Source organism: Panthera tigris, chromosome B4, assembly GCF_018350195.1.
Source record: "Panthera tigris isolate Pti1 chromosome B4, P.tigris_Pti1_mat1.1, whole genome shotgun sequence".
Lineage (NCBI taxonomy): Eukaryota > Metazoa > Chordata > Mammalia > Carnivora > Felidae > Panthera > Panthera tigris.
In genome coordinates this window covers 132,839,472-132,865,791 of record NC_056666.1, presented here as the reverse complement: position 1 = coordinate 132,865,791, position 26,320 = coordinate 132,839,472, and the positions used below count along the sequence as shown (strand labels likewise).

Here is a 26,320-nt window from a genome sequence, read left to right as displayed (position 1 = left end):
CTAGTATGTATTTACATTTTGAAAAAACTCACTCAATGGTCTAGGCAGATTCAGACCATTTTTAATTTCCATCATTTCTTGAACATATATTTTAATCTTTTAAATAGTATAAAAATCTCACCCCACCAAAATAAATCTTGATCTTTTAAAGTCAACCATTTTAACAAAACTTAAAAAAAAAAAAAAAATACCCCTTGCTCAAGGCAGAACTACAACTAAACCATGACTGAAAGATGGATACCTAATTGGTTTGGACGCTTCTAAGGGAAGAAGATTCAGGAATTATTATCTAGCACTCACTCTAGAACCACTCTTTTCATCATTTTAAATATTACTTAACAAAATACTTGACAATAACTGTATAGTCTCAGCCATCATAGTTGATAAGGGACAATCAGGTAAATGGTAAAAGCATTTTCCCCAATTGTGGGCCATACAGTTGAATACTTCCCAATGGATCTGTTCACTGTTGTAGTTGAAAGAAAACCAATAACCAGTTCTGGATATGTCAGACAAGTCATTCTGATAAGCCAAACTCTCTAAATAAGAGCCCTTTCTTAAGGCGCTACAAACTATATTACATATCCAAAATTATTGTGTCTAGGAATGTAACAATGTTAGAAATACATGTTCTTGGAAATAATGCTTCATTTGGCGGTAATTCTTCCTATTCTCTGATAAATTGCAGTGTTTATGTGAGTTGAACACCTTGCTATTCTAATGACTGCGTTACTCTTGTGGCAATGTCAGAGAACTTTCTCACACAAATATTATAAAAAGTAGATTCACAGTTCATAACTGTGTCATTTGTCTTCCTTCATGGAATCATTTTTTCTGGCTTGGGTGATAAGTGGAGGGCATTTTAGTGATCAAGGTGGATGAATTGACATTTTCTGGCTCTACAGACACAGTCCTTAGCACCAGGATGGCAATGTTAAAAAAGAAATGGGGGAGAGGGGGTGCCTGGCTAGCTCAGTCAGTAGAGCATGCAACTCTTGATCTTGGGGTTGTGAGTAGACAACTAGGACAGAATTCCTTTATCTCTGAGACATTCTGCTGAATATTTTCCAGGTTACTCTTGCTTCAGCAAACTTAGGTAGGTATAGCCAGGAGAAACCCAGAGGAAATAGCTCCCCAACATTCAGAAAGAGCCAACCCAGGAATTTCATTTCTAAGAATTTATTTTAAGGAAATAATTGATTGGTATAGAATGTGTACACATGTGTATACATACACACATGCACACACACACACACACCTATATGAGAAATAAGTCTAGAAAAATATATATACCAAAATCTCAATAGCGGTTTTCTATGAGTGGAGGGATTTTGAGTAATTAAAAAAAATTACTTTTATCTGTATTCTCTAGTTTTTCTATATAGACCTTGTGTAATAATTAGAGAAGGGACTGAGGTGTTTTCCAAAAGTTTTAAGTACTTATAAGTACTAGGAAAATAGCTATGCCAAACATGAAATTTTTAGAAGCAAACCAAGTAACGGAGGATATAATTTCACGCTCCAAACTAACAGACTGGCTCTGTGAAAGAAATTTTTAAAAAAGTATTATATCCCTTTTAATTTTTCTTAATAATTTACTTTTTCTCCACTCCATAACCATTTTACCACTTCCATATCTACATGGAAAAAGACAAATGATTAATACTTTGGATACTTATATAGTTTTTGCCTCCAGAAATTGTATATCTGGTTTCTTTAATCCTGATGATTCTGTTTTAAAATTCTATTCCTTCTGGGGCACCTGGGTGGCTCAGTCTGTTGAGCGTCCGACTTCGGCTTAGGTCATGATCTAACGGCTTGTGGGTTTGAGCCCCGCATCAGGCTCTGTGCTGACAGCTCAGAGCCCGGACTCTGCTTCGAATTCTTTGTCTCCCTCTCTCTCTGCCCCTAACCCACTCACATTCTGTCTCTGTCTCTCTCAAAAATAAATAAACATTAAAAAAAAAAGTTAAAATTCTATTCCTTCTTAGCCCAATATCTAAAATCCTATGTCCAGAAGAGTAAAAATTAAGACAGGCATCCCTTTTCCCTCCATAGCTGAAAAGAACATATGTATATGTATGAATGTGTATATGTATTTTTATTCATAATCATTTTTTATATAGTTATCATGCACATAACATACAATAGCCAACTGTTTAAGACATAGAGGCCATCATCTTGACAATATAATTACTAGTTTCAAGGCCTAGAAAATGCAGCTCACCATGTAAAAATATCTCACCACGAGAAATCAGTAATTTTCAAAGCTGGTAAAACTTAATGCCAATTCTATTTCCTTTTAAAAAAATTGAAGCTACAGGTAGGTTGACAGATTAGAGAAATACTTAAGTTAATACTAACTGGATTGCTATTAAGCTTACCTTACAGCTTTGAAAAACTCTGATTTCTTGTGTGTTTCAGTGGTGAGCTGCATTTCCTGAGTCTCAGCCGATTTCCCAGCAGGAATTCCAGTCTGATGAAGAATCAGCAAAAGGAAGCCCTCACTGAGAGACACACTGGTATCATTCACTGAGTGGAGACAGTGAAAGAGTAACATATTTCTAAAGGCAATTTAGATTCTTAGTACATATGCTCACAAAGTAAATACAGATTTACCTTCCCATGACAGAAGCAATGATTAATTTCCCTTGAAAACCTGACTGCTTTTTCTACAAAGCATTTGGTTTTACCCTACTTACCTCTTTGTGATGATTTTCATTCACCACAGTTCATCCCTTAACTGCCTTTTTATCACTGTTATCACCTCCCAAAGCTGTGAAAATCAAATCTGGAAATCTAGTGTAACCTATACAGCAATATTTTTGTTAAACAAAAGGAAATGAACATTTAGTACTTTGAAGAAAAACACGTTTTCTTTCTTTCATTTCTCTAAGTAGGCTCCAAGCCCAATGTGGGGCTTGAACTCACGACTCCAAGATCAAGAGTTGCACTCGCCACCAACTGAGCCCACTGGGCACTCAAGAAAAACATGTTTTCTCAAATGTCTTTAACACAGCAGTTCACAAGGAATCAATCATTTGAATACAGTTCTAGCAACTGTCTTAGAAAGTAATATAACTTTTAAAACATTATGGTTTACATACTTTTCATGGATAATTCTGAATTGTAAGACTTATATTTATTGCTCTAGATAGCGATGTCAACACCGTACCAACAACCACACATACCTTTTTAAGTTTAAAGTTAAGTTAATAAAAATAAAAATAAAATAAAAAATTTAGTTTCTCAGTTGCACTAGCACCATTATAAGTATATAATAGCCACTTGTGGCTAGTGGTTACTGTATTGGGCAGCATAGACCTAGAACATTTACACTGCTGCAAAAAAAAATCTATTGACAGCACAGTTCTAAATAAAGCATCTAAAGAGAGAGATTTATGGTTAAAAGGGCTTACCTGGCCTAAGGAGGTGTGGGTGTGTGAAGGGGCTGGGCTGGCCTAAGTATCGGTTTGGAATTCTCCTCTGTGGGATGGGCTGGAGGGAGTACCTTCGCTGAGAACATGACATGAATCCTGAAGGAAAAACAAAGAGAGTAGAATGGAACAATAATCAAGAAAGTCCTCACAGTGTATATACATTTATCGATCTCTAGCAGTTGGATGCTCTAGAAAAATGCAAATTAGTGTCTCCTTCAATATTTATATGGCCCTCCCTCTGTGCCAGTTAGGGCCTGTCTTGGGCCCTGGGAAAACAGAAATGAGATCATTTTTACCCTTAGTGATTTCAGTCTACTATAGTATAATAGAGGTACATATATACCGAATAGGACTATGGTATGAATCAGGAACTATGGGAACAGAAGGAAGGCAACAAACAAAAGCAAGGAAGGGGTTAAGAAGTACTTCACAGAAATACTGTGTCCTAAAATTCAGAAAAAGAAGCCGTATCCTAAAATTCAGAAAAAGAGAGCTAACATTTTTACCGAGAATATATGAAGTACAAAAAAACATGATATCTCATTGAATCTTGGAATGTTAGAGGTAGATAAAATAAGGTATAAAAATGCTTCATCATAGTATACAACAGACACTATTAGCATTCATTCAGTGAGATTAAGCATGTGACTGGAACACATGCTAGAAGAAGACAAAAGAATGAGGACTATATGCTCTGGTCTTTAAAGAATATACAGTCTAGTGGAGGTGAGACACAACATTCAAGCACTACATGGCGAACACCACGGTGGATTCATTCACAAGGTTTTTTGAGAGCACAAAGACTGAAACACTACTGTGGGATGGGTGCAATAAGATCTAGATACAGATACAGTGCTCTGAGGAACACAGAGACGCGCACAAAGGGGTGTTGGTGTGGGACTCTAGAGGTAGGGGATGCCCGCTCTGAATGCGAATTAGTCAAGGGCATCTGGCTGGTTCAGTGGGTAGAGCATGCAACTTGATTTCGGGGTTTTAAGCAAGAGCCCCAAGTTGGGTGTAGAGATTACTTAAAAATAAAATCTTAAAAAAAAAAAAAAGGAATCAGCCAAGTGAAAGAGAAAGAGGGGTGTGGAAGGTATCATAAATGAGATTACAAAAGGGAAGTCATAGGAGGCACTGGGTATGTGTGTATGTACATGCATGTGTGTGTGTGTGTGTGTGTGTGTGTGTGTGTGTGTAGGGGGAAGAGAGTTTCAGGTCAGTGTTGATGGAGGAAGAAAAGATTAGGAAGGTAAGGATCAGACCATTGAAAGCTTTGTATACCAAATTAAGGAATCAGGATTTTAACTGCCATCATCATTGCTTTTTTACAAAAAAGGAATCAGACTCAGAGAAGTAATTTGTGCAATGTTACAGTTAGTAATGAGGAAGCTAGGATTCAAGCCTAAATTTGTTAAACTTTGAAATCTCTGTTCTTATCCCTCCATCCTGCTGCTCAGTAGGTGTTCTCTGCCGATCCCAAAAACAGAATCAGTACCGTAAAATCTCCTTGTGAACCTACAATCTCTACAATGGTAGAATGTGATGTCTGGATCAAGTTAAAGGTTTTTGTAGGGACTATGTAGTGTGAATGAATGAGGTGTATATATTTGATGAGTTAAGAATCTTAAATGTTAACTCTGAATTAAATTTTCAGAGGATTACTGAAAAAAATTATAGCTTTTTGGATGATTAAAAATACAGAAAATGGCAAAAGTTTCTAGGCAGTATGAAAATACAGTTAAAAATAGTGAAAAAATAAGAAAAAGGACAAAACAAGTATTTCCTGGAATCTGTTTAGAAAATGTACAGAATACATATTAGGGAATATGTCCAGCCTATATAAATTGAAAGCTTAATAAAGATAAGGCAAGCAATTTACAAAAATACAGAGGACAGAGGAACTTGCTAGAGGACAATCTAGGGATGTAATCAACAAAATCCAGATGTGGGAAATACTACAGGACAAAGAACTCCGTTTCTTGCACGTAAATTCTATGGCAGGTAGGGATGGTAAGAGATGGAAGGAGGAATCCGTAGATTAAGAAAACCTTAAAAAAATTTATCAACCAATTGTATTATGTGAGCCTTATATGGATCCTGATTCAAGCAACAAATTGTCTATCAAGTATCCACTCATACTATTTACTATAATTATGAAAAAATTGGAAATTTGGACAATTGCATATTTAATAGGATTACAGAAGTAATGTTTACTTCTTTAAGGTGTGATAACAGTGCTGTGCTTATGTTAAAACCACATACTTTTAGAGATATAAACTGAAATATTTATAGATGAAGTGATATGACCTGGAATTTATCTCAAAATAACATGGGGGTGGGGTGGATTGGGGAGAGGATGAACGGGGATTTGGATGAAAGAAGCCACGAGGTGATAATTGTTGAAGCTGGGTGATGGGTACATGGGAGTCCATTATATATACTCTATCTACTTGTATAGGTTTGAAACTTTTCATAATAAAATAAAAGGAACAAGAAAAGATGAGTTAAGCATAGAGAAAAATGAAGGAAGTACACAATCATCTGAAAGGCAATCCAAGACAGAGTCAAAGGCAGCGTGGTACAGTAGGAAAAAAATGCCAGTTCTATGATCTATGTGATCTCAGCATGTTACATAAATTCCTATGAACCACTTCTTTACCTGTGAAATAATGCAGTAATATTAGGTAGTGGCTTTCAAACTTGTGAAACCAAGACTCCCAGTAAGAAACATATTTTACATGGTAACCTAGTATACACATATAAATATGATATACATAAAAATTTCACTAAATACTATACTATGACTGATACTTTTCTGTCTTATTTCATTAAAAAATTTCTCAGTGCACTAACATGATTTTATTACTGCAATGTCTTGAACGGTGGCTCCCAAAAGATATGTCCACATCCTTTTTTGTTGTTGTTGTTTATTCATTTTGAGAGTGAGAGTGTGAGCCGGGGAGGGGCAGAGAGAGAGAGGGAGAGAGAGAATCCCAAGCAGGCTCCATGCTGATAGCGTCTGACAGTATGAAGCCCGATCTGGGGTTCAAACTCATGAACTGTGAGATCACAACTTGAGCGGAAATCAAGGGTTGGTTGCTTAACTGACTGAGCCATGCAGGCGCCCTGATATGTCCACATCTTAATCCCTAGAACCTGTGACTACTAATTTATTTAAAGAAGGGGTCTTGCAGATGTAATTAAGGATCTTGAAATGAGGACATCATCCTGGATCATCTGGGTAGGTCCTAAATTCAATGGCAAGTCCTCTTATAAGAGGAATGCAGAGAGAGAGAGATTTGAGATAGGCAAGAGAAAAGAAGAAGTAATGGAGGCATGTGGAAGCTGAGATTGGAGTGATGTGGCCACAAGCCAAAGAACACCTACAGCCACCAGAAGCTGGAAAGGTAAAGAACAGATTCTTTCCTAGAGCTCTTGGAAGGAATACAGCCCCACTGCCACTTGATCTCAGACCTCTGGCCTCCAAATCTGTGAGAGAATTCTATTATTTTAAGCCACCATGTTTGTGGTAATTTGTTATGGCAGCCTCAGGAAACCAATACGATGACCCACTAAGATTACAACTTGTCACTGGAAAACACTGCACTAAAAGACTGTATCTCTGTACTGAGGGCGGCTCCAGTTCAGGAGGAGGAGGGATGTGAGGATGCTCAATAATGTTAAGAGCATAAGGGGATCCTGAGACCAACTTCCGCCTCATCCAATCATCAGGTTCCCTACAGTGTTACTTGCAGAAATGACCTTTCCCTACGCATAGCGGCCTTTGGCCCACTTTACCTTTTAGTTATTTGACGCTTGACAGTTGTGTTTCTTGAAAGTAGAAAGTAGAGAAGTGTTTCTCTTCTTTAACAGGGAAGAGAAGATAATGAGCTGTCCATGTGCACGAACATGTTGGTACAGTGACTGGGATGGAGTGTTATGAAGAAGAGGAATACAATTAGGAGTTTAGCAGAACTACCTGAGCTTTTTTCACCTGTAAACAAACTCTTGTCCTAATCAAAGCTCCATTATAGGAGCTTATTAATCAAAGTTCATTATAGGGTTCCGCTCCATTTTTCCTGATTACAACAAATAGAGGCACAGTGTATTTAATACTTTCAAATCCCAGCGTCATTGCTAATAATACTGATCTTGATGACAGCTAACATTACTATTGTTTATTATATTCCAGAAAGTATTCTAAGGACTCTGCATGTATTCACTTATTTAATCCTTACAGTTGTGTAATGTAAATACTATTCCAAACTTTTAACTTATTTTTGAGCTGGTAACATGTTCATACGGATCAAAGTTCAAAAGATGTAGTAAATTGATAGGGAAAAGCCTTCCTCTCACACCTGTCCCCAAGTTAACCTGTCTCCCTTCCTTGAAACAGCCAGTAGTATCACTTTTTTGTTGAAATTACACTTATTTTTGTTGAAACCACATCTACATTCTCTTTAAACAAATAATAGCATGTATGCTTGAGGCAGATGTTATTACAGCACTGCCTATTTAAAGATGAGGAAAAAAAGATACACAGAAAAGTTAAGAAACTGGCCCAAGATGAAGAATTACTGAGACAGAACTAGGATTTGAACAATCTATTTATAGAGCCATAACCATTAGACTACATTGTCTATACTACCATTTTGGCAGTAAAATAATTGGATGTAAAATGTTAACCAATTGTCTTTTTAATTTTTTTAATGTTTGTTTTTGAGAGAGAGACAGAGACAGAGCATGAGTGCGGGAAGGGCAGAGAGAGAGGCAGACACAGAATCCAAAGCTGGTTCCAGGCTCTGAGCTGTCAGCACAGAACCCGACACAGGGCTCAGATCCACAGACCAGGAGATCGTGACCTGAGACGAAGTTGGACGCTTAACCGACCATACCACCCAGGTGCCCCTCAATTCTCTTTTTTTATGTTCAAATGAAATAATACTAGAATATCAATCCATCTATTTTGGACCACTTCCTGGCATAGGAAGCTTAAGTCTAACAAATGCAAATAAACAGTACCTTTACCTACATTTAAGTAAACAGGATTTTTTTGCTCAATATCACATAGCAAAACTGGTATGTCGAGTCCTATTTCTAAAATCCAATCTGATCCAAAGTAGGGCCACTTCCTTAGTATAGACCCTCCTCAATTCACCTGGACACTATGTCTCTTAACTGGTCTGCCTTTCTTGGATCTTGTCTTTCTTCTGTAACTCATCTTCTATAGCTATACTATTTCCAAAGTGATCCCTCTAGTCCTTTGCCTTGATGTCCTCAAAAGTACTGTCAACTAATTCCTGTTTAAATTCAGGATCTGTCCTTAACTTTCCAGCTTCCTACACTAACAGTATATGCCTAGAATTTTCTATCTTTCAGAATACACTTCAACCCCTAGCTTAGCACCCTTCATGATCTGGCCCCTGTCTATTCCTCTGGCCTAATAATCCTCAAAAGAACATTAGTACAGCCACACATGAGGAGCCCCAGCTAATTAGTCTGTACTGTAACAGTACTTGCCTTCAAAAATACAGTTCTCTTAACAATGGCTTTTGCCTGCTTCCATGAGCTCAAAAATTAGCTCATACATCACTTACCCTAAGAAGTCTAATTCCCTATCTTTATTGATTCTGATGTAAATGCCCCTCCTCAATGTTCCCATGTTTACTTCTGTTACTATTGTTAATACCTACTATACTGCATTTAATTGCTAATTAGTTTGCCAGTCTATTATAAACTTTTGGAAGGGCAGGAATCATTTGTTCTTTGACTTTATTTCCCCAGTGATTAGACTGGCATATATTTTGAAGACCACAAGTCAAGAAGTCTGCCTTTTGATTAGATGCAGGGATGAAGAAAAAAGAAATTAAGACGATTCCTGGGTTTTTTGGCCTGGATAACAGGATAGATGTTTGTACCATTAAACGAAATGGCAAAGACTGAGATAATTATTGGATATTCCAAATGAGAGTTCAAATAGGCAACCGAAGGTTCAGGGGAAACTAACAGGCTAGATACATGAATTAAGATGTTATAAGCACACAGCTGGTATCTAAAGCCCTGGGACTGGATATGACCTACACAGAACTGTGTAGGTCAAGTTTAGTTACTATTATAGCGTGAGAAGGAAAAGCACAGGAGAAAAGGAAGCAAACTAGAGGAAAATGGTTTTTAGGAAGTTAAACAAGTATTTAATAATTTAATAGAGGAAGTGCTCACCTGTGTGAGGACAACCACTGGATTTGGCAGCACAGAATTCAATGGAGAACCTGACAAGTACAGTTTTATTTATTCATCTTACTTAAAAAATTTTTTTTCTAATATTTTAGAGAGAGAGAGCGAGAGAGAGCGCGCGCGCGCGCGCGCGCGCGAGCATGGGTGGGGGAGGGGCAGAGTGAGAGGAAGACACAGAATCCAAAACAGGCTTCAGGCTCCGAGCTGTCAACACAGAGCCTGATACAGGGCTCAAACTTGTGAACCGTGAGATCATGACCTGAGCTGCAGTCAGATGCTTAACTGACTGAACCACCCAGGTGCCCCTTATTTATTTTTTAAACGTTTATTTTTAGAGAGAGAGAGAGAGAGAGAGTGAGAGAGAGAGAGAGAGAGCATGAGCAGGGGAGGAGCAGAGAGAGGATCACAAGCAAGCTCTGCACTGTCAGCACAGAGCCCAGCCTGAAGTGGAGCTGGATCTCAGAAACTGCAAGGGTTGAAATCAAGAGTCAGTTGCTCAACTGACTGAGCCACCAAGGTGACCTGAACAATGTTAGTAAAGTATGAAAGATAGAAGCCAAAATGGGTAAAGGTGGTCAAAAGGTATAAACTTCCAATTATAAGATAATAAGTTCTGGGGATGTAATCTACAGCATAGTGGCTATACTTAACAATTCTGCATTGTGTATTTGAAAATTGCTAAAAACATAGAGCTTCAAAGTTCTTATCACAAGAAAAATAGGGTACCTGGCTGGTTCAATCAGTAGAGCATGAGTCTCTTGATCTCGGGGTTGTGAGTTCAAGCCCCACGTTGGACAGAATTTACTTAAAAAAGGTCTTATCACAAGAGAAAAATTGTAACTATGTGAAGTCATGGGTGATAACTAAACTTATTTTGGTAATCATTTCACTATATATACATATATCAAATCATTATATTGTACACCTTAAACATGTTATATGTAAATTATAACTTAATGAGATGGGGGGGGAAGTAGACGCCAGATTGGAGTGTGCCAACAAAGAACAGGATGGAAGAAAGCAGAAACATCAAGCAGAGAGGATAATTTTGACAAGTTTTACTGTAAAGGAATGAGAGAAAGTGGCATAGCAGCTGGAAGGGTCAATAGATAAGGGAGGGGGAATAATTAGAAGCAAATCCTTGTTTTATACCTTCACACTCTATTGCAGTTAGTTTTTGAATGTTTTTTTCAATTGTATAAACTCCTTGAGAGCAGAATTTTCTATTTTCTAACTCCTCTCTGTGTCACAGGTTCTCAATACATATTTGTAGAATGTCTAGAACCTAAATTCCTAAACCCTTGTCCAAAAAAATGCAGTAGAGTAGAAAGAGTAAAATTTGGAATCAGATTCAAGTTCAAATATCATATTTTTCACTAATAAGCTAGATAGCCTTAGACAAATGTATTTGAAGAACCTCAGGTTTCTTATGGGCACAAAATATTTACTTTCTGGAATGCTGTTACAATTACATGAGAGACTGTGTTAAGTCATTTGTGTAAACTGTGTAAACACTTTAGGTGTTTGACCTAAAAATGGTACTCAGATGATTTTATTCTTCTTCTTCATTTTCAATAGCAAGCAAATACAATCATGTGTATACCATACATACATGTAGACATATATACTATAGGGAATTGAAAAACCAATCTAGAGTAGCTCTCTGCCCCCATCACACTACCATTTTTTTTTTTTTGAGGGGGAGCACGTATCACATTATCTCAAATCATTTATTATTTATACTTCATTAATGAAAACACCATGAAAATTGCTATTTTTTAATGTCATTATCATCAGTGGTTAAAACTGTGCCTTGCACAAAGTAGAAATTCAATAATATATACTGAATACATAAGTGTACAACTTTCAAAATCTTTACGTGTTTTAAAGTTGTAAACTTTTAAGTGGGTAAAGATACTGCCATCTCAAATGATTCAATACTGGCATGCAGAAAGCTTGCATATTATGCTCCTTCCTCGGGAATCACCCCAAGTCTGGGCTAGGTCTCTCATATGATTGCTTAGCATCCAGTGCTTCCCCCATCGTAGCCCTTATTATACCGTAATCAAGTTGTTTGTTTCCAGTACAATTGTCTCTTGACTGAAATAAATAAATTATGTCAACTATTTGAATACTTTTTCATGTAGTTCTCAATTTCTTCATTTTTCAAAGCCAAATCACAGAACTGGGAAGTTATTAAGGCTCAGCAGCCTGAAGGTCCTATCATGCAAGGGGCATGCTGTGGCTATCAACAACAGGTTCCACTAGTTTATGAGGCACTGTTGGAGACTTCCAGGGAAATATAGGGGAAATAGTCCTGAGGGTTCAGGATGGTCTGGTAGGACTCTGGACTAGCTTTATTTGGAAGGTCTAGTCCCTACCCCAACCCCGGAATGACACCATAATGCAAACCTCTCTGACACAAGCTGGTAACTCTGCTTGCCACATAATCAGTATCCTAATGTCTCCTAGCAGTGTCCATGGTAGTAACATTGTCTTTAATGTAAAAAGTGCCTATTTGCAGTCACTGCCTCCACCACCACCACCAGGAGTGCTCCAGCTAAGAGGAAGCTACAGTTCTCACTACTCAGACCCAGAACACCCCTTTCCAATGACCTGTTAAAACATGGTGGATTACTATGAAGTTCAAGGAGTGCAGAGATATGCTTCACCTGAGGACATTAAAAAGTCTTATCGTAAAGTGGCACTTAAATGGCACCCTGATAAAAATCCAGAAAATAAAGAAGAAGCTGAGAGAAAATTCAAAGAAGTAGCTGAGGCATATGAAGTATTATCAAATAACGAAAAACGGGACATTTATGATAAATATGGCCAGGAAGGATTAAATGGTGGAAGCAGAAGTCATTTTGATGATTCTTTTGAGTATGGCTTCACATTTCGTAAGCCAGATGATGTCTTTAGAGAAATTTTTGGTGAAAGGGATCCATTTTCATTTCATTTCTTTGAAGACTCACTTGAGGACCTTTTAAATAGTCCAAGAAGCTCCTATGGAAGCAGTGGTACAAGATCCTTCTTCGCTACCTCCAGTGAATATCCAGTTTTTGAGAGATTTTCTTCATATGCTACAGGATATATACCATATGGTTCACCGGGCCATGAGGGGCTTAATTCATTCTCCTCGTTGGCATCTGATAATAGTAGGATGGGCAATTACAGATCTGTTAAAACTTCGGGTAAGACTGTTAATGGCAAAAATACAAATACACAGAGAATTATCGAGAATGATCAAGAAAGAGAAGTTGAAGATGATGGCGAACTGAAGTCCTTCCTTATAAATGGTGTGGCAGATGAAGACGGCTTTGCAGAAGAATGCAGCTGGAGAAGACAGTTATTCAACAATTATTCACCAAAGTACTTCAGACCCAAACATGTAACTCAACATACTTTTGTGGACAATGATAAGCAAGATATACCTTGGGTCACCAGCAACTGGGATCCCTTTATTTTCTCAGCAGGATTCAAAGAAGGTGGTAAGAGGGAAAAAAAAGAAGCATAAAGAGGTGCAGAAGAAGTCAACCAAAAGGAATCGTTAAATTGACTCTTCAGACACATTATGTTCATATAACAATTGAACATGATTCTTTGTGTGTTTTTGTTAATCACAGAGTTTTGTAGATAACATTTGTTTAGAACTATACTAATATTATGTTTTTAACATGTTTAACAGGATTGTGGACCTGTGGTCAGTGTTGTTTGGAGTAAGTATGTCAGAAAAAGACGAGTTTGTGGTGACAGTGATGTTAAGAATTTGGAAAACAAGAAATACTATTTTGCTATTTCTGAGCTGAACATTTACAAATCATAGAGTTTTTCTTTAGCAGAATTCATGATCTATTTCATTCCTTTTATCTATTTAAAACCACTATACAAACTTCTGAAATATGTACCGCATTAGGAGCTAAAAATTTATTACTATGTACAGATTCAGACTATATAATTATTCATGAAATGACTTTTTTCCAATAGAGGTAGAGCATTTCATACATAAGTACATTATAAATAAAAATTAAAGTATAAAGTATTTTCTCTTAAGTTAAAAATAGCCAGAGTTATATTTGCATTCCCATGTTTACAGTAGCACCTATTCACAACAGTCAAGAGGTGGAAACAACCCAAATATCAATGAATGAATATACATGCATATAGTGGGATATTATTCAGCTTTTTTTTATTAAAAAATTTTTTTTTACATTTATTTCTGAGACACACAGAGAGAGAGAGAGAGAGAGAGAGAGAGAGAGAATGGGGGAGGGGCAGAGAGAGAGGGAGACAAGAATCCGAAGCAGGCTCCAGGCTCTGAGCTGTTACCACAGAGCCCAACGCGGGGCTTGAACCCATGAACCGTGAGATCATGACCTGAGCTGAAGTCGTATGCTTAACCGACTGAGCTACCCAGGCAGCCCTATTCAGCTTTAAAAAGGAAACCCTGTTAAATGCTACAAAATAGGTAAACTTTGAAACATTACGGTAAGTGAAATGAGCCAGCCATAAAGACAAAATACCTTATGATTCTACTTACATAAGGTAAGAAGTTCATAAAAACAAAGTAGAATTTTAGTTACTGAGGCAAGGGAGGGAGAGGTGTTGTTTGGTGGTCTGTTTCACAATATATATTTTAAAACAATTAACATGGTAAATTTTATGTTATGTGTATTTTACCACAATTAAAAAAGAAAGCTAGACTTATCCTGGATTTCTCAGAGCAATGTGGCTATATCGTGTATGGCAGGCCACCAGTGAATCACTCCAGATAGGAAACTTTCTATTTTCTTTTTTAGTATATACCACGTACAAAGGATCTACAAATACATTACTCTAAAACATCTCTACCCACTATAGTTTAAGGTTACAATGGAAGAAAAATGAGTTACATCAGATATTGAGCAAGTAGTCTTAGCTAAATGTTTTCAGACATTTTAAATGAGCTTAGTTTAATTTCAACACAATCACTTCTTAGTTTCCTCTATTTTATTTTCAAAATATATTACTTTTCAGCCTCTGAGTTTTATTCATTCATTCATTCAATGGTATTTTTCGAGTACCTACTGTTTGTCAGGTACTTGGGATACAGTAATGAGCAAACACGAAAAACCTTAGCTGTCATGGAGTTTAAAGCTGGAGAAAGACAATAAACAAATACTAAATAAAATATAATGACAGTCATAGGTGTTAAGGAAAACAAAATAAAGTAAGAATAGGGGACATAAGTTTTGGAGTAGGAGGGTTGAAATTTTAGTTAAGGTACCGAGGGAAAAGTGATGGCTAACATCTTTGTGAAGATGTAAAGAAAGTGAAGGAGTTAGCCATTTGGATACGAAGTGAAAGAGAATTATAGGAGAAGGAACAGCAAGTGAAATGTTTCTAATGCAGAATGTGCAAGGTGTGTTTGAGGCTCAAAGAGATCGTTGTGAACGATTAAGAGAACAAGCAGATGAAATTAAGTAACAGGAGGTCAGATTATGCAGGTACTGCTAGATCACATTATGGACTTTGTTATCATAGGTGGGATGAGAAGCCACTTAAAGGCTCTGAGCAGAAGAATGACAATCTGACATATTTCAACAGGTCCACTCTGGCTGCTGTCATCGAGAAAAGACTCAAAGTAAGCAGACGTACAAACAGGGAAATCAGGCTATTGCTGGAATTCAGGCAGAGTCTGTAATAGTTTGGTCCAGGGTGATGGACGTAGGCGGGGGAAAGAGTGATCAAATTCTGGATATAGTCTAAAAGTAGGGCCAAACGGAATTTACTGATAGGCTGAATATTGGGCATGACAGGAGTCAAGGTTTTTGGCTTTAGCAACTGAAAAAAGGGATTTGCTATTATCTCAGATAGGACCACAGGTGTTGAGTTTTGGACATGCTGCATTTGAGATGCCTGAATTTATTAACTGAAAATAATTTCTTAACTTGCATCCTGCATATTCCTTGTCATTGAATTCTTAAGTTTTTTCCTTTTTTAGCAAAAAGATTTTCATATTATTTTAATCTTTTATCACTTAGAAATGTAATGACTGCAAATTTTAATGTGACTAAAAGATGGGAACAAATAATCAAGCAAAACTAAAACCCAATCACCTTTGGCAAAATACAGTTCAGTGGCATTTAGCAATGCAACAAATCTGGAAACCAAAAAAGATTATAACATCTACTCTTTAAATGACTGCTATAGTAAAATGAGGGCTTCTGTTTAACTTTGTGTTGGTTGGTAGATAGGAAATTCTATAGAAAGGTCTGGGGACAATTTGCATTTAAAACTTATTTTCAGAAAGTAAAATCATAAAAGCTTAAAGTATTTTAAATGTTACTTTTATAAAATGTGGTATTTAGTTAAGTATCTGTCATGTATGTGGGACAACTCAGGGTTGGAAAAAACGCAATTTTCCAGTAACAAAACCAAAACCAGCATCTCTAAAAATATAAGAATCACTGACATGCCCTCCAGTCCATTTTCCACTCTTAAAAATTCAGACTTAGTCTTACTCAATAGCTTAAAGTTACTCAATGGTTTCCCACTGCCCAGAAGAGTGGAAATAACAAGACCCTTCATGAGCCAACAACCTCCTTTTCCTCCCAACTTGGTGTGTTTGTTTGTTTGAGAGAGAGAGAGAACACAAGCAGGGGAGGGGCATAGAGAGGAGGTACAGAATTTGAAGCAGGCTTCAGGCTCTGATCTGTCAGCACAGAGTCTGAAGTGGGGCTTGAACCCATGAACCATGAGATCATGACCTGAGCCAAAGTTGGATGCTTAACCGGCTGAGCCACCCAGTCATCCCCCAACTTAGTTTTTTAATCACCTCACCCTATACATCTTTTCCCAAATGTGTTCTAAGGGATAAAAAATTCAAGACTCACCACAGAAAAAGGGCCCCATGGTCAAATTCAGCTTGCAAATTACTGCCAAATACACTTCTTTCTTAGAGACTCAGAATTAGTCTATTATGTGCATGATGAAATGCAGCTTTCCCCAAACTTATTTAACCACAGAACCATTTTGGTTTAACACCTGCTAACATGCCTAGGAACATATTTCAAAAAAGCTCCCCCAGGCTAACTGATGATTGCAAAGCTTTGTTCCATGCCTTTGCATATGCTCCCCCTGCCAGGATGGCTACGTCACTCTAGTCTGCTTGGTAAAAGCCTTTTTTCAAGTCCAAATATCTCCTAATATTTAAGGGCATGCCCTACATTACCTCTTGGCCCCTCCCTGCTGTCAGGAAACATCTATCACTTTTTCCTTCTCCACAGCACCGTTACTAAGTTTAGTATGTTATACTACAATTACTTGCTTTTTTGTCTCCCATGATGGTAGAAACTATGCTCTATGTTCATGTGTGGTGCTCAATGTTTGTTGAAAGAATTAACTGCAAACAGGCTTTTAAAAAGTTATTCTGTACTTATTCAAAGTTTCCTATTGTACCCAATACTCTACTCAAAGGCTCTGTACCCAGAGTCTTTCTAAACAGCAACCAAGAGCACCACAGACATTCAAAGGTCTATCTACGAGCACCTCAAGTCAGCAGAATTTTTAAACTCTGAAACTTAGTAAAATCCCAAAATGACATTTTTTTTTTAATTTTTTTTTTAACGTTTATTTTTGAGACAGGGAGAGACAGAGCATGAACAGGGGAGGGTCAGAGAGAGGGAGACACAGAATCTGAAACAGGCTCCAGGCTCTGTGCTGTCAGCACAGAGCCTAACGTGGGGCTCGAACCCACGGACCGCGAGATCATGACCTGAGCTGAAGTCGGACGCTTAACCGACTGAGCCACCCAGGCGCCCCCCAAAATGACATTTTTAAAAAAAATCCATTACTGCCTTTCTTGAGCTCCTAAGTCACTTGAGTCAAGACTATTACAATCCATTGTTATACTGTCATTTATCTATTGCTTATCCATCATTCTGACTAGATAGTAAGCAACTCCACGGAAATGCAGATTCATCCACAAAGACTACTACAAAGTTATTGAATGAAGAGAACATTCTTTCTGGCTCAATAAAAAGTTCCAAAAGGCCTCTACTAAGCCAGAGTTAAGACCTAATGGTGGTACAACAGAAAAAGGACTAGATGGTAATCACACAATTAAAATTTCTGACTTGCAACTTGTGATCCTGTGTTACTTTCAGTTCCCCATCCATAAATTGAGGATACCTACCCTAACTTATAACTTGTGAAGATCCAAGGAGGTCTTATCCAGTCAAAATGCCAATACATATTATGATATTAACGGTAAGAAGCGGTTAAATTTACTTCCTGCATTGAGGCAAACTGAAGCATAATGAATACATTTTTCAACGATCTTAGCATGTATGCTCCAGTATCTAGTCCTAAACTTTCATTAATAAGGTTTTACACAAAGCCTTAACAAATCCAAAAAAAAAAAAAAAAAAAGGCACAAGGCTCTGTGATTAAGATGAACTCCAAATGTATTCATCTACTCCCATGGAGGACAGCTTTCTGTAGCTTAACTATTAGAACCAAAGAGCAAGTTCTGTGCACGGGACAATGGTTACTTTTTTATTTTTTACAGGAAGAAATCTTGATATAATTACCATCCCATTTTCAATAAATTAAAGTACATCAATGTAACAAATATGTTCCAAGACATAGATTTGATTTCAAATACCACATGCTCTGGTTCACACACCGTTCACCTATTGGCCAAAAACCCTGAAATACGATCCAATGGCAGATCCGCCCGCAGGGTAGATAATTCAGCTTTCACTGATCGAGGTTTATGTTCATCAGATTAATTGTTCACGATAGGGTACACCCTGAAAGAATGGTCCCCATTATTCCTGGACTCCTTCATCTTGCCTTTACCAACAGGGCTTTCAGACATTGAAAAGCCCAGGGAGTATCTCCAAGCATTACCTCTTCCGAGAGGAACTGCTCAAATGATTTGTATTACTAAACATGTTTCTTGTATATTCTGTAGACAGCTCTCAAGCCACTCTTTGAAAACACGAAAACAGGATTCTCGATAACCTAACAAAAGCAAGAGCTACTTGATGTGAGACACTTTGTCACCTAAGCAAGTGATAACTGAGACAAGGTCTGGGAGTCCGAGTAACTTTGAAGACAGCCCCTCTGGGGGATGGCACACACTTTCTCTCGGCAGTCATTCCAGCTTCCCAGAATACCTCAACGGTAGGGAGAACAGGGCCCACCCTTTTCCAGAAGCAGCAGGTAAAAAAGAAATCCGAGGAGCGCACAAAGGGTTTGGGAGTGGAAGCCCCAGCACGAGAATGGTCCGCCGAACCAGGGATTCCCTGAGACCAACTTGGATTCCTCTAGGGCGCCTCAGGTTTCTCAGAGAGCAAGCCCCGGAAGGGACACCGTGGGAGGTGAGTCTAACCTGAGAGGCAGCGGGCGGTTGCTACGGCGGGAACCAGCTTAGCTGCTGAGAGCAACCAAGACATGACGACCTCGCTCACGCGGCAGGAAGGATAAAAGGAAAACAGCCAGAGAAGCAACGGGCCGCCGAGCTGTGTCGCCAGGAAACCAAGCCAAACACCCCTCCCCTTCCGGCCGGCGCCGCTCGCGGGGCTTTCCTTCCCCAGCGGCGCTGAATGATGACGTCACGCCTTAGCGCTAGGATTGCCTTCCTGACAGAGAGCCCGTTTGGCATCAGGTCGTCGTGCTCCATTAAATGCCCGTACGCATAGGATGTCCGATTCTAAATGACTGGCAGCAGGGGCTGATATTTCTCGTCTTCTTAAAAGCACCATGTGGGGGGATTGATGCACCCAGAGAACTGGGTCAGCATTTAGAATATAAGAATGCGGGCGTACAGGCAGGCAACAGCCTGAACAGCCACACTTCTAGAAGGTTCTAGGCAGTGCGCAGGAGCAGAGGTGGAGGGAGTAGGAATGAACAGGCGAAGGACCCGGGGTCACGAGACCGTTGGGTAGGAGGAGCCAGCGGCCGGGGAGGTTCTAGTCTGTTCTGTCTCGCGGCAGCCGCCCCCTTCCCCACGGTGACGCTGGGCTAGTACCTGCGCCTGGAATCGGGCCGCAACCTTAGCTGCGTCCGCCGCCCGCCGCCCGCCGCCCGCCGCCCGCCGTCGCCTCTGGACCATGGACCCCCGCAAAGTGAGCGAGCTTCGGGCCTTTGTGAAAATGTGTAAGCAGGATCCGAGCGTTCTGCACACCGAGGAAATGCGCTTCCTGCGGGAGTGGGTGGAGAGGTGAGACCCGGGCCGAGGACCGTTGGGGGTGGGAAGAGGGACGGCCGGAGGGGGAGCTGGGCCGCAGCTGGCGCGGGGAGGACGAGCGGGGAGCTCTGCCGCGAGGCCTGCTGAGTTGCCTCCTCTTTGTGGCTCTCCCTGGCCAGGAAAGGAAGGCGACTTCAGGGACTAATGGAGGACCGGGAAGCGTAGATAGTACAGAGGCGGGGACGGGGGGGTGGGGTGGGCACAGCTGGGTCCCCTCACCCTGAGGTCGTCCGGGGTGTGTCTTGATCCAAATATAAATGCAGACGATCGCTGGGACTTGGGACACTGTAGACGTGGTGGTGGTGGGGAAGGGGAGCTGCAAGATTTCTCTTTCGCGTAGAGTTTTCTTGAAATCTCGGGCGTCCTGTTTAAAAGGTCTCGGTGACACATAACTATTTTACGCACTACGTCTTTAAATAGTGTTGTAATAATGATAACTTGTTATATAATGAGTTGTAATAAAAATGGTAACACTGTTTGGCTACCTTTAAATTTACAGCGATTCTAACTGCGTAGAATTATTTTGGGAATCACTTACTGTATCTCCGTAGTAGCAGTGCCATCACACTTAACACTTGAAAAATGATTTTTCAAGGACCAGCATGTAACCATGATCTATTCTTGTTATTCTTAAATCTGGAGTACTTCGCTACGTGCGCAGAATTGAGTAGGCGTTGTGCCAGATGCTTGGAAACAGTATAATAAATACGGAAATTTGTCGTAATATTTACCATATAATAGAGATTAATATTTTGCATATTGGAGGGGAACTTAAGGGAGAAAGGGAAATCTTCCCCGAAATGATTTTTAAAAATCACTATTAGTGGTGAGGAATTTAAAAGATGAAACACAGGCACAAATCGCACCTCATGGTGATAATAGCGACAGTGCAAGGCAACGTGACTCAGAGGTACTACTCTGAACATTGATCTTTTCATAGGGGAGGAGGAACACGCGATTACCAAATACTTGAAAGAATGTTTTTTTCAACAAACTCTTCTAAGGAAGAAGCTTAAGTTAAAGTTTGTCAGCGGTGTATATAGTGGTATAATTTTTTTTTTTCTCTGAGAAGCTTCTCATTTACTTCTCCAGTTTTTGAACTACTGTAAGATTTTGCTCATGCTGTTAGTGTAAGATTCCGAGAACACTTACTGTAGTAACGTAACTATTATTGACAATAGCTAACAAGAATACCGTTTTGTAACAGAAAAACCTACAAGATGCTAATTTCAGGACTAGGAATTTAGGCCTAGATTATTTTGGTCCTTTCTTCTTGCTGAATAAGTTGACAATTTCAGTGTCTCACTTGACACGTGAGTATGCTTTTATTCTCTTACATTTAGTCATTAAAGGAAAGAGCCTACAATTAAGTTGTTTCTAAAATTCCAGGTAAAGCAGGCATATATACCACAGGGAAGTTTAATACTTGGCATCAAGAGTGAACATTATACTGAGTGTATACAATGTTTTGTTCCACTGCTCAAGAGGAAAAAGGGAGCTGTGAAGAAAAGGTTAAAACGTCCCTAAAAACAATGTAACTGGTGCTGGAGTGATTATGGCTGTGTAGAGAATTCCAGTTTAAGGCCTGGAAAATATTGTCAGACATTATTTCCAGAAAATACCTAATGTATCTTTTTTTTTTTTTTTTTTTTTTTTTAACATTTCACATTGGTAATTCCAGGATTTTTTTCCTGGTTCCATTTATACTTTTTTTTTTTTTTTTTTCCATTTATACTTTTCATGTGGCATCCTAAATTTTTGGTTTCATTATGGGATGAGGCATCTTGGCATGTGTAGGGGCCCTATTCTGAAGCTTTTGTTATCTCTTTATTTTAATCTAAATTAAAATTTTTGTAGGCTTTGAGGCCTTTGCTTGAAGTACATCAATTTCTCTCTGACTTCACGTCATCCTTCTTAAGTGCAGGATTATAGAAGATTGGGCTGAATGTGGAGATTTCTGGGCCCAGGAATATTCCTAAGCCTAATCCTACTTTTAGAGCTCCCCAAGTTGCAACCATTTCAGAGTTCTCTCTTCATACTAGATTAGTTGTAGGTACCCTGGCTTAGACATTAAAGAACAATTTATTTAGTCTATTTGCTTATTTGCCAGAATTTCTACCATTGTTTATAGCTTAAAATTTTATTTGGTGTTAAGAATTTATTTAACAGCCTTTTCTTTTTTTTTTTTTTCCTTTTAAAAAATGTTTATTTTTGAGAGAGAGAGAGAGAGGGACAGTGCAAGCAGGGGAGGGACAGAGAGGGAGACACAGAATCCAAAGCAGGCTCCAGGCTCTGAGCTGTCAGCACAGAGCCCTATGCAGGGCTCGAACTCATGAGCAGTGATCTCATGACCTGAGCTGACCTCAACAGACTGAGCCACCCAGATGCCCCAACAAGAGCTTTTTCAATGGGACAAAGGGAAATACAAAGCAGAAATTTTTTTGTCTTATTAGTCATTGAGGATCCTGGGAGACTATGATCTTTTCAACAAATATGTTTTGGGATTTTTTTTAGAGGAAGCAGCATTGTTTGACACTGTTTTATTATTTCATTCTATGGTAACTTAAGATCAAAGGGAGTATCTTTGTATTCTAATCTCCAGCACAGTGTTTGGCATATGGCTTTTCAGTAAATATATTAAATGAACAGGTTGCATTTCTAGTCTCAATGAGTTTAGAATGTAACACCCAGTGTTTTTGTACAGGTGCCTAAGTAACTATTGCTTAAAGCAATTGGTATGTATCAAATTAAGGGAATTATGAATGAGGTCTTGTGTGATTCCGTATGAGGAAGGTCTCTGCACTAGCTCTAGTTGGCAACATAAAAGACTATACTGGCAAAGTCCAGTTTGCACTGTTGGGCAGGGAACTAGCTTGTTTTAAATCTTGGAAGCATTAAATGAAATTTCTGTACATATAAATTGGTGTTAATCTTCGGACAGGTAACTAGAATTCAGAATGTGAGAAACTGTATGTAGCTTGTGAATAAACCTTGTGTTCCCTCCCCTCCAGTTTTAAAAATAAAAAAATAAAATTTTTGAAACTTGCAGGAAAATCGCAAGTACGATACAAACAATATGTTTCCTGAAACTATTCCCAGTGTTGTGCCCCCAGCACCTTTGTGTATTTCCCACAAACAAGGACAGTCTGTACAATGTAATCATCAAACTTAGGAAACTAAGAATCCTGCATTAATGCTATCAAATCCTCAGAATTACATGTTGTACTTTATTGTTTATGACTCCTAATATCTATTCTGAAAGAATTCTTCAGTCATTTCTTGACTTTCATGACCTTGGCAGTTTTGCATATTACAGACCAATTATTTTGGATAATTTCCCTCAATTTGGGTTTGTCTCATCTTTCCTGAGGATTAGATTTAGCTTAACGCATTTCTTGGCAAGACTGGCCCTTCCCCAAATTTATGTAGGTTAGACTGTCACGGCTGCGTTTGAATGTGTACCTCAGTACATTCCTGAATGTTGCATTTCGAAACTTAGGGAAAAAACATGGCCTTAAGAGAGGCCATGTGTCTTCATTAAAATTTAACTGCAAAGAACTGCCATTTGATTACTGTGCTCTTTTGAAAAGTAGTTTCTCTGTAGATTAGAATTTTAAAGAATTTTGTTGTGAAAGGTACTAAGTGAAGATTTTTTTTTTTTTTTTTTTTGTAACTTACATGGAACAGAATGGGAAAAGTGTGCACATTTCTCTTGATTGGTGCTTAAGAAATTCCAGACTTTGTTATTGCATTTGCTATTTTGTTTTGTTGTTGTTGTTTGCTTATTTTGAGAGAGAGATTGAGAGCATACAAGCGGGGTGGGGGTAGAGAGAGTGGGAAAGAGAGAATCCCAAGCAGGCTCTGTACTGTCAGCGCAGAGCCTGTTGAAGGGTTTGAACTCACAGAACCCTGAGATTGTGACCTGAGCTGAAATCAAGAGTTAGATGCTTAACAAACTGTGCCATCCAGGTGCTCCTGCATTTACTGTTTTAGATTTCTAGTTTTGTTTCTTGTTGGCTCCGGTGTAAGTGAAAAGACAAGCCACAGGTGAGAGAAGCTATTTGCAGCACATAAAACTGACAGAGGGCTTGTATGCAGAGTATACAAACACCTACAGATAAATGTGACAATCTAATAGCTGGAGGAGAGTTGAATTTTACAAAAAAGGCTATGCAGATGGCTGATAAATAAGTGAAAAGAGACTCAACTACAATGGGATACCACTATACATCTATCAAAATGACTAAAAATTTAAGACGGACAATAGCTAAGTGTTGGCTAAGTTGTGGAACTGGAATTCTTAGGCACCGCCGATAGAAATATAAATTGGTAGAACTTTGGGGAACCAGTATCCATTTAAATCCAGCATACACATACCCTATGTCCAGAAATTCCACCCACCTGAAATGAATGTAAACATGGATATAGAACTCTAGTCCTAAAGAATCAATCCTTAAGGGTGTTCTGAAGTAGATTCCTTTTTGTTTTCCAAGTTAATATATCTCCTATTTTACATGAAAGTTAATCTTTTTTCAAGGCAAATTTTTAGTTAAGTCTTCGTGATCTCCAGCTTTCACTATCCTGGAGGCCCTTAATCCATTTAACATTTTCGTCACTGGACTGCTTCCTGGGGCCCATATGCTTCAGAGTCTGCCCCATATGGAGCATATAGCACTAATTCTTCATAAGCTTTTTTTCCTCCTTGTATTAAAGTTATTTGTGTATGATTCATGGTGTTGCCTTGGAATGTTTGGAAAAGAAGGACTTGCAAGGCCAAGGGGAAGTATTAATCGGTGGATTGTGGGAAGGGATAAGGAGAAAATTTATACTGTGAGGGGCATTTGAATCTAAGCAGAAAGAATCCTTGTAGGTCCCAGTCAGAGGAAACATTTTGAATTATACTGTGATTTCATAATCATTTCATAAACTGCTTATTTGGATTTAAGTGAGCTCTTACTAAAGTTGAAGTTTTGGATTCAGTATACCTGTACAAATGATTTTGTCATTAACGTGTTTTCTGCCTCTTTTCTTCTGGGAATGGGCACAGACCAGCTATGTAATTATGTTTTCATTAGGCTAAGTGAGGCGAAGAAAGGGTTAGATTTTCATTAACCAGTTTGCTAAATTGGGGCGCCTGGGTGGCTCAGTCGGTTAAGCGTCCGACTGGCTCAGGTCATGATCTCATGGTTCGTGGGTTCAGGCCCCTCATCGGGCTCTGTGCTGACAGCTCGGAGCCTGCTTCTGATTCTGTGTCCCCCTCTCTCTCTGCCCCTCCCCTGCTCATGCTGTCTCTCTCTGTCTCTCAAAAATAAATTAATATAAAAAAGTTAAAAAAAAAAAAACCAGTTTGCTAAATAAATAAAATTTTAAGATGAAAAAATACTGAAGCATTCAAATTAATTGAGTTTACTCTTAAAGGTTTGAAAAGATAATCATCTGTGTCTTTTCTTTCCAGCATAAATAATGTTGCTTGGCTCAGTGAATTTTAGTTTTCTAAACAAGTATCTTTTTTCTCATCTTCCTCAAGCATGGGGGGTAAAATACCACCTGCTACTCATAAAACTAAATCAGAAGACAATATCAAGGTAAGTTATGAATTTCATTTGTATGTTTAGCAATAAAATTGTATATGAAGTATCTTACAGGTGTTTTTAAAGTGCTGCTCTCAAATTACCACGCCTGGTTTCTTTAGGATCTCTTGGAGATAAGATCTTTGTAAAATTTCTATTTGGACATCAAGTGTCTGGCATCTGATTTAACACCAGGGTTGAACGTTCACCACGTTTGGGAGTAAATGTTCTGTGTGTGTTATATGCATGACCTGTGGGTGGTAAGCTCTGTGATTGTATGCATTTTGTAGTCTTCATCGTCATTCTATGGTTAGCACGTAGCACAGGGTTTTGTGTATTGTGGGTACTTAATTAATACTTGCAAAATAAATGAAAAATAGCCCAAATCCGTAGTTCTTAAGTTTTTCTGCCATACCACCTCAGGGATATTTCTAAGTTATGAGTCATGATGTTGCTTTAACATATTTGCCAAAAAGGTGAGTAAGATCAGGAGGAGTTTGGCAGTAGCTGAAATTTAGTGATGGGGGGGGTATACTCTTAAGAATGCTTCCTTCAGAATTCTTATTTCTCCTATTTTGGGCTTTTATGTCTAAAATCCCCAAGTTTACTGATTAGAAGTTGATAAGAAAATTTATTTTATCATTTAGAACCTTAAACAAGGTTTATCTATTTAGATATGAAATCAGAAGTTCTGTCTTTGAGCAAGTGATGTAAGAGAACTTCAGCAAAAGCCTTCAAAGTAGTTATTCTTTTTTTAGAGGAATCATTTGTGAGTTTAGTAGTTTCTGATAGGATACTTTTGGTAGGATACCGAAATAGGATATTTTACCATGTGG

At 38.6% G+C, this 26,320-nt stretch overlaps 3 protein-coding genes across 11 annotated transcripts in view; 2 read left to right on the top strand and 1 right to left on the bottom strand.

Moving 5' to 3' along the window:
• XPNPEP3 (X-prolyl aminopeptidase 3) overlaps nucleotides 1-19,357 on the bottom strand; it is a 75,558-nt gene extending 56,201 nt beyond the window's left edge. For 3 of the 9 annotated variants that reach the window (XR_006220263.1, XM_007079433.3, XM_042993361.1), the window contains exons 1-2: nucleotides 19,057-19,357; nucleotides 3,420-3,536 (exon numbers count right to left, since the gene is read on the bottom strand). Coding sequence is in view for 6 of the 9 variants with exons in the window: in XM_007079433.3 (XP_007079495.2) it covers nucleotides 3,420-3,536; nucleotides 19,057-19,120 (181 nt within the window). In the remaining 3 variants the exon portion in view is untranslated. Of the gene's footprint in view, nucleotides 1-2,384; nucleotides 2,508-3,419; nucleotides 3,537-7,241; nucleotides 7,368-9,662; nucleotides 9,713-10,829; nucleotides 11,464-11,737; nucleotides 12,058-19,056 lie in introns of those variants that run through there. The other 6 variants (XM_042993358.1, XM_042993359.1, XM_015536358.2 and 3 more) reach the window with 6 other exon arrangements.
• DNAJB7 (DnaJ heat shock protein family (Hsp40) member B7) lies at nucleotides 12,199-13,276 on the top strand. Its single transcript, XM_015536360.2, has one exon. The coding sequence runs from the start codon at nucleotides 12,304-12,306 to the stop codon at nucleotides 13,192-13,194; it is 891 nt and encodes a 296-aa protein (XP_015391846.1). The 5' UTR covers nucleotides 12,199-12,303; the 3' UTR covers nucleotides 13,195-13,276.
• Nucleotides 19,358-19,455: 98 nt separating the features above from the next.
• Nucleotides 19,456-26,320, top strand: part of ST13 (ST13 Hsp70 interacting protein) — a 31,631-nt gene continuing 24,766 nt past the window's right edge. The window contains exons 1-2 of the mRNA XM_007079438.3: nucleotides 19,456-19,887; nucleotides 25,442-25,499. Coding sequence (XP_007079500.2) covers nucleotides 19,778-19,887; nucleotides 25,442-25,499 — 168 coding nt within the window. The 5' untranslated portion in view covers nucleotides 19,456-19,777. The remainder of the gene's footprint in view (nucleotides 19,888-25,441; nucleotides 25,500-26,320) is intronic.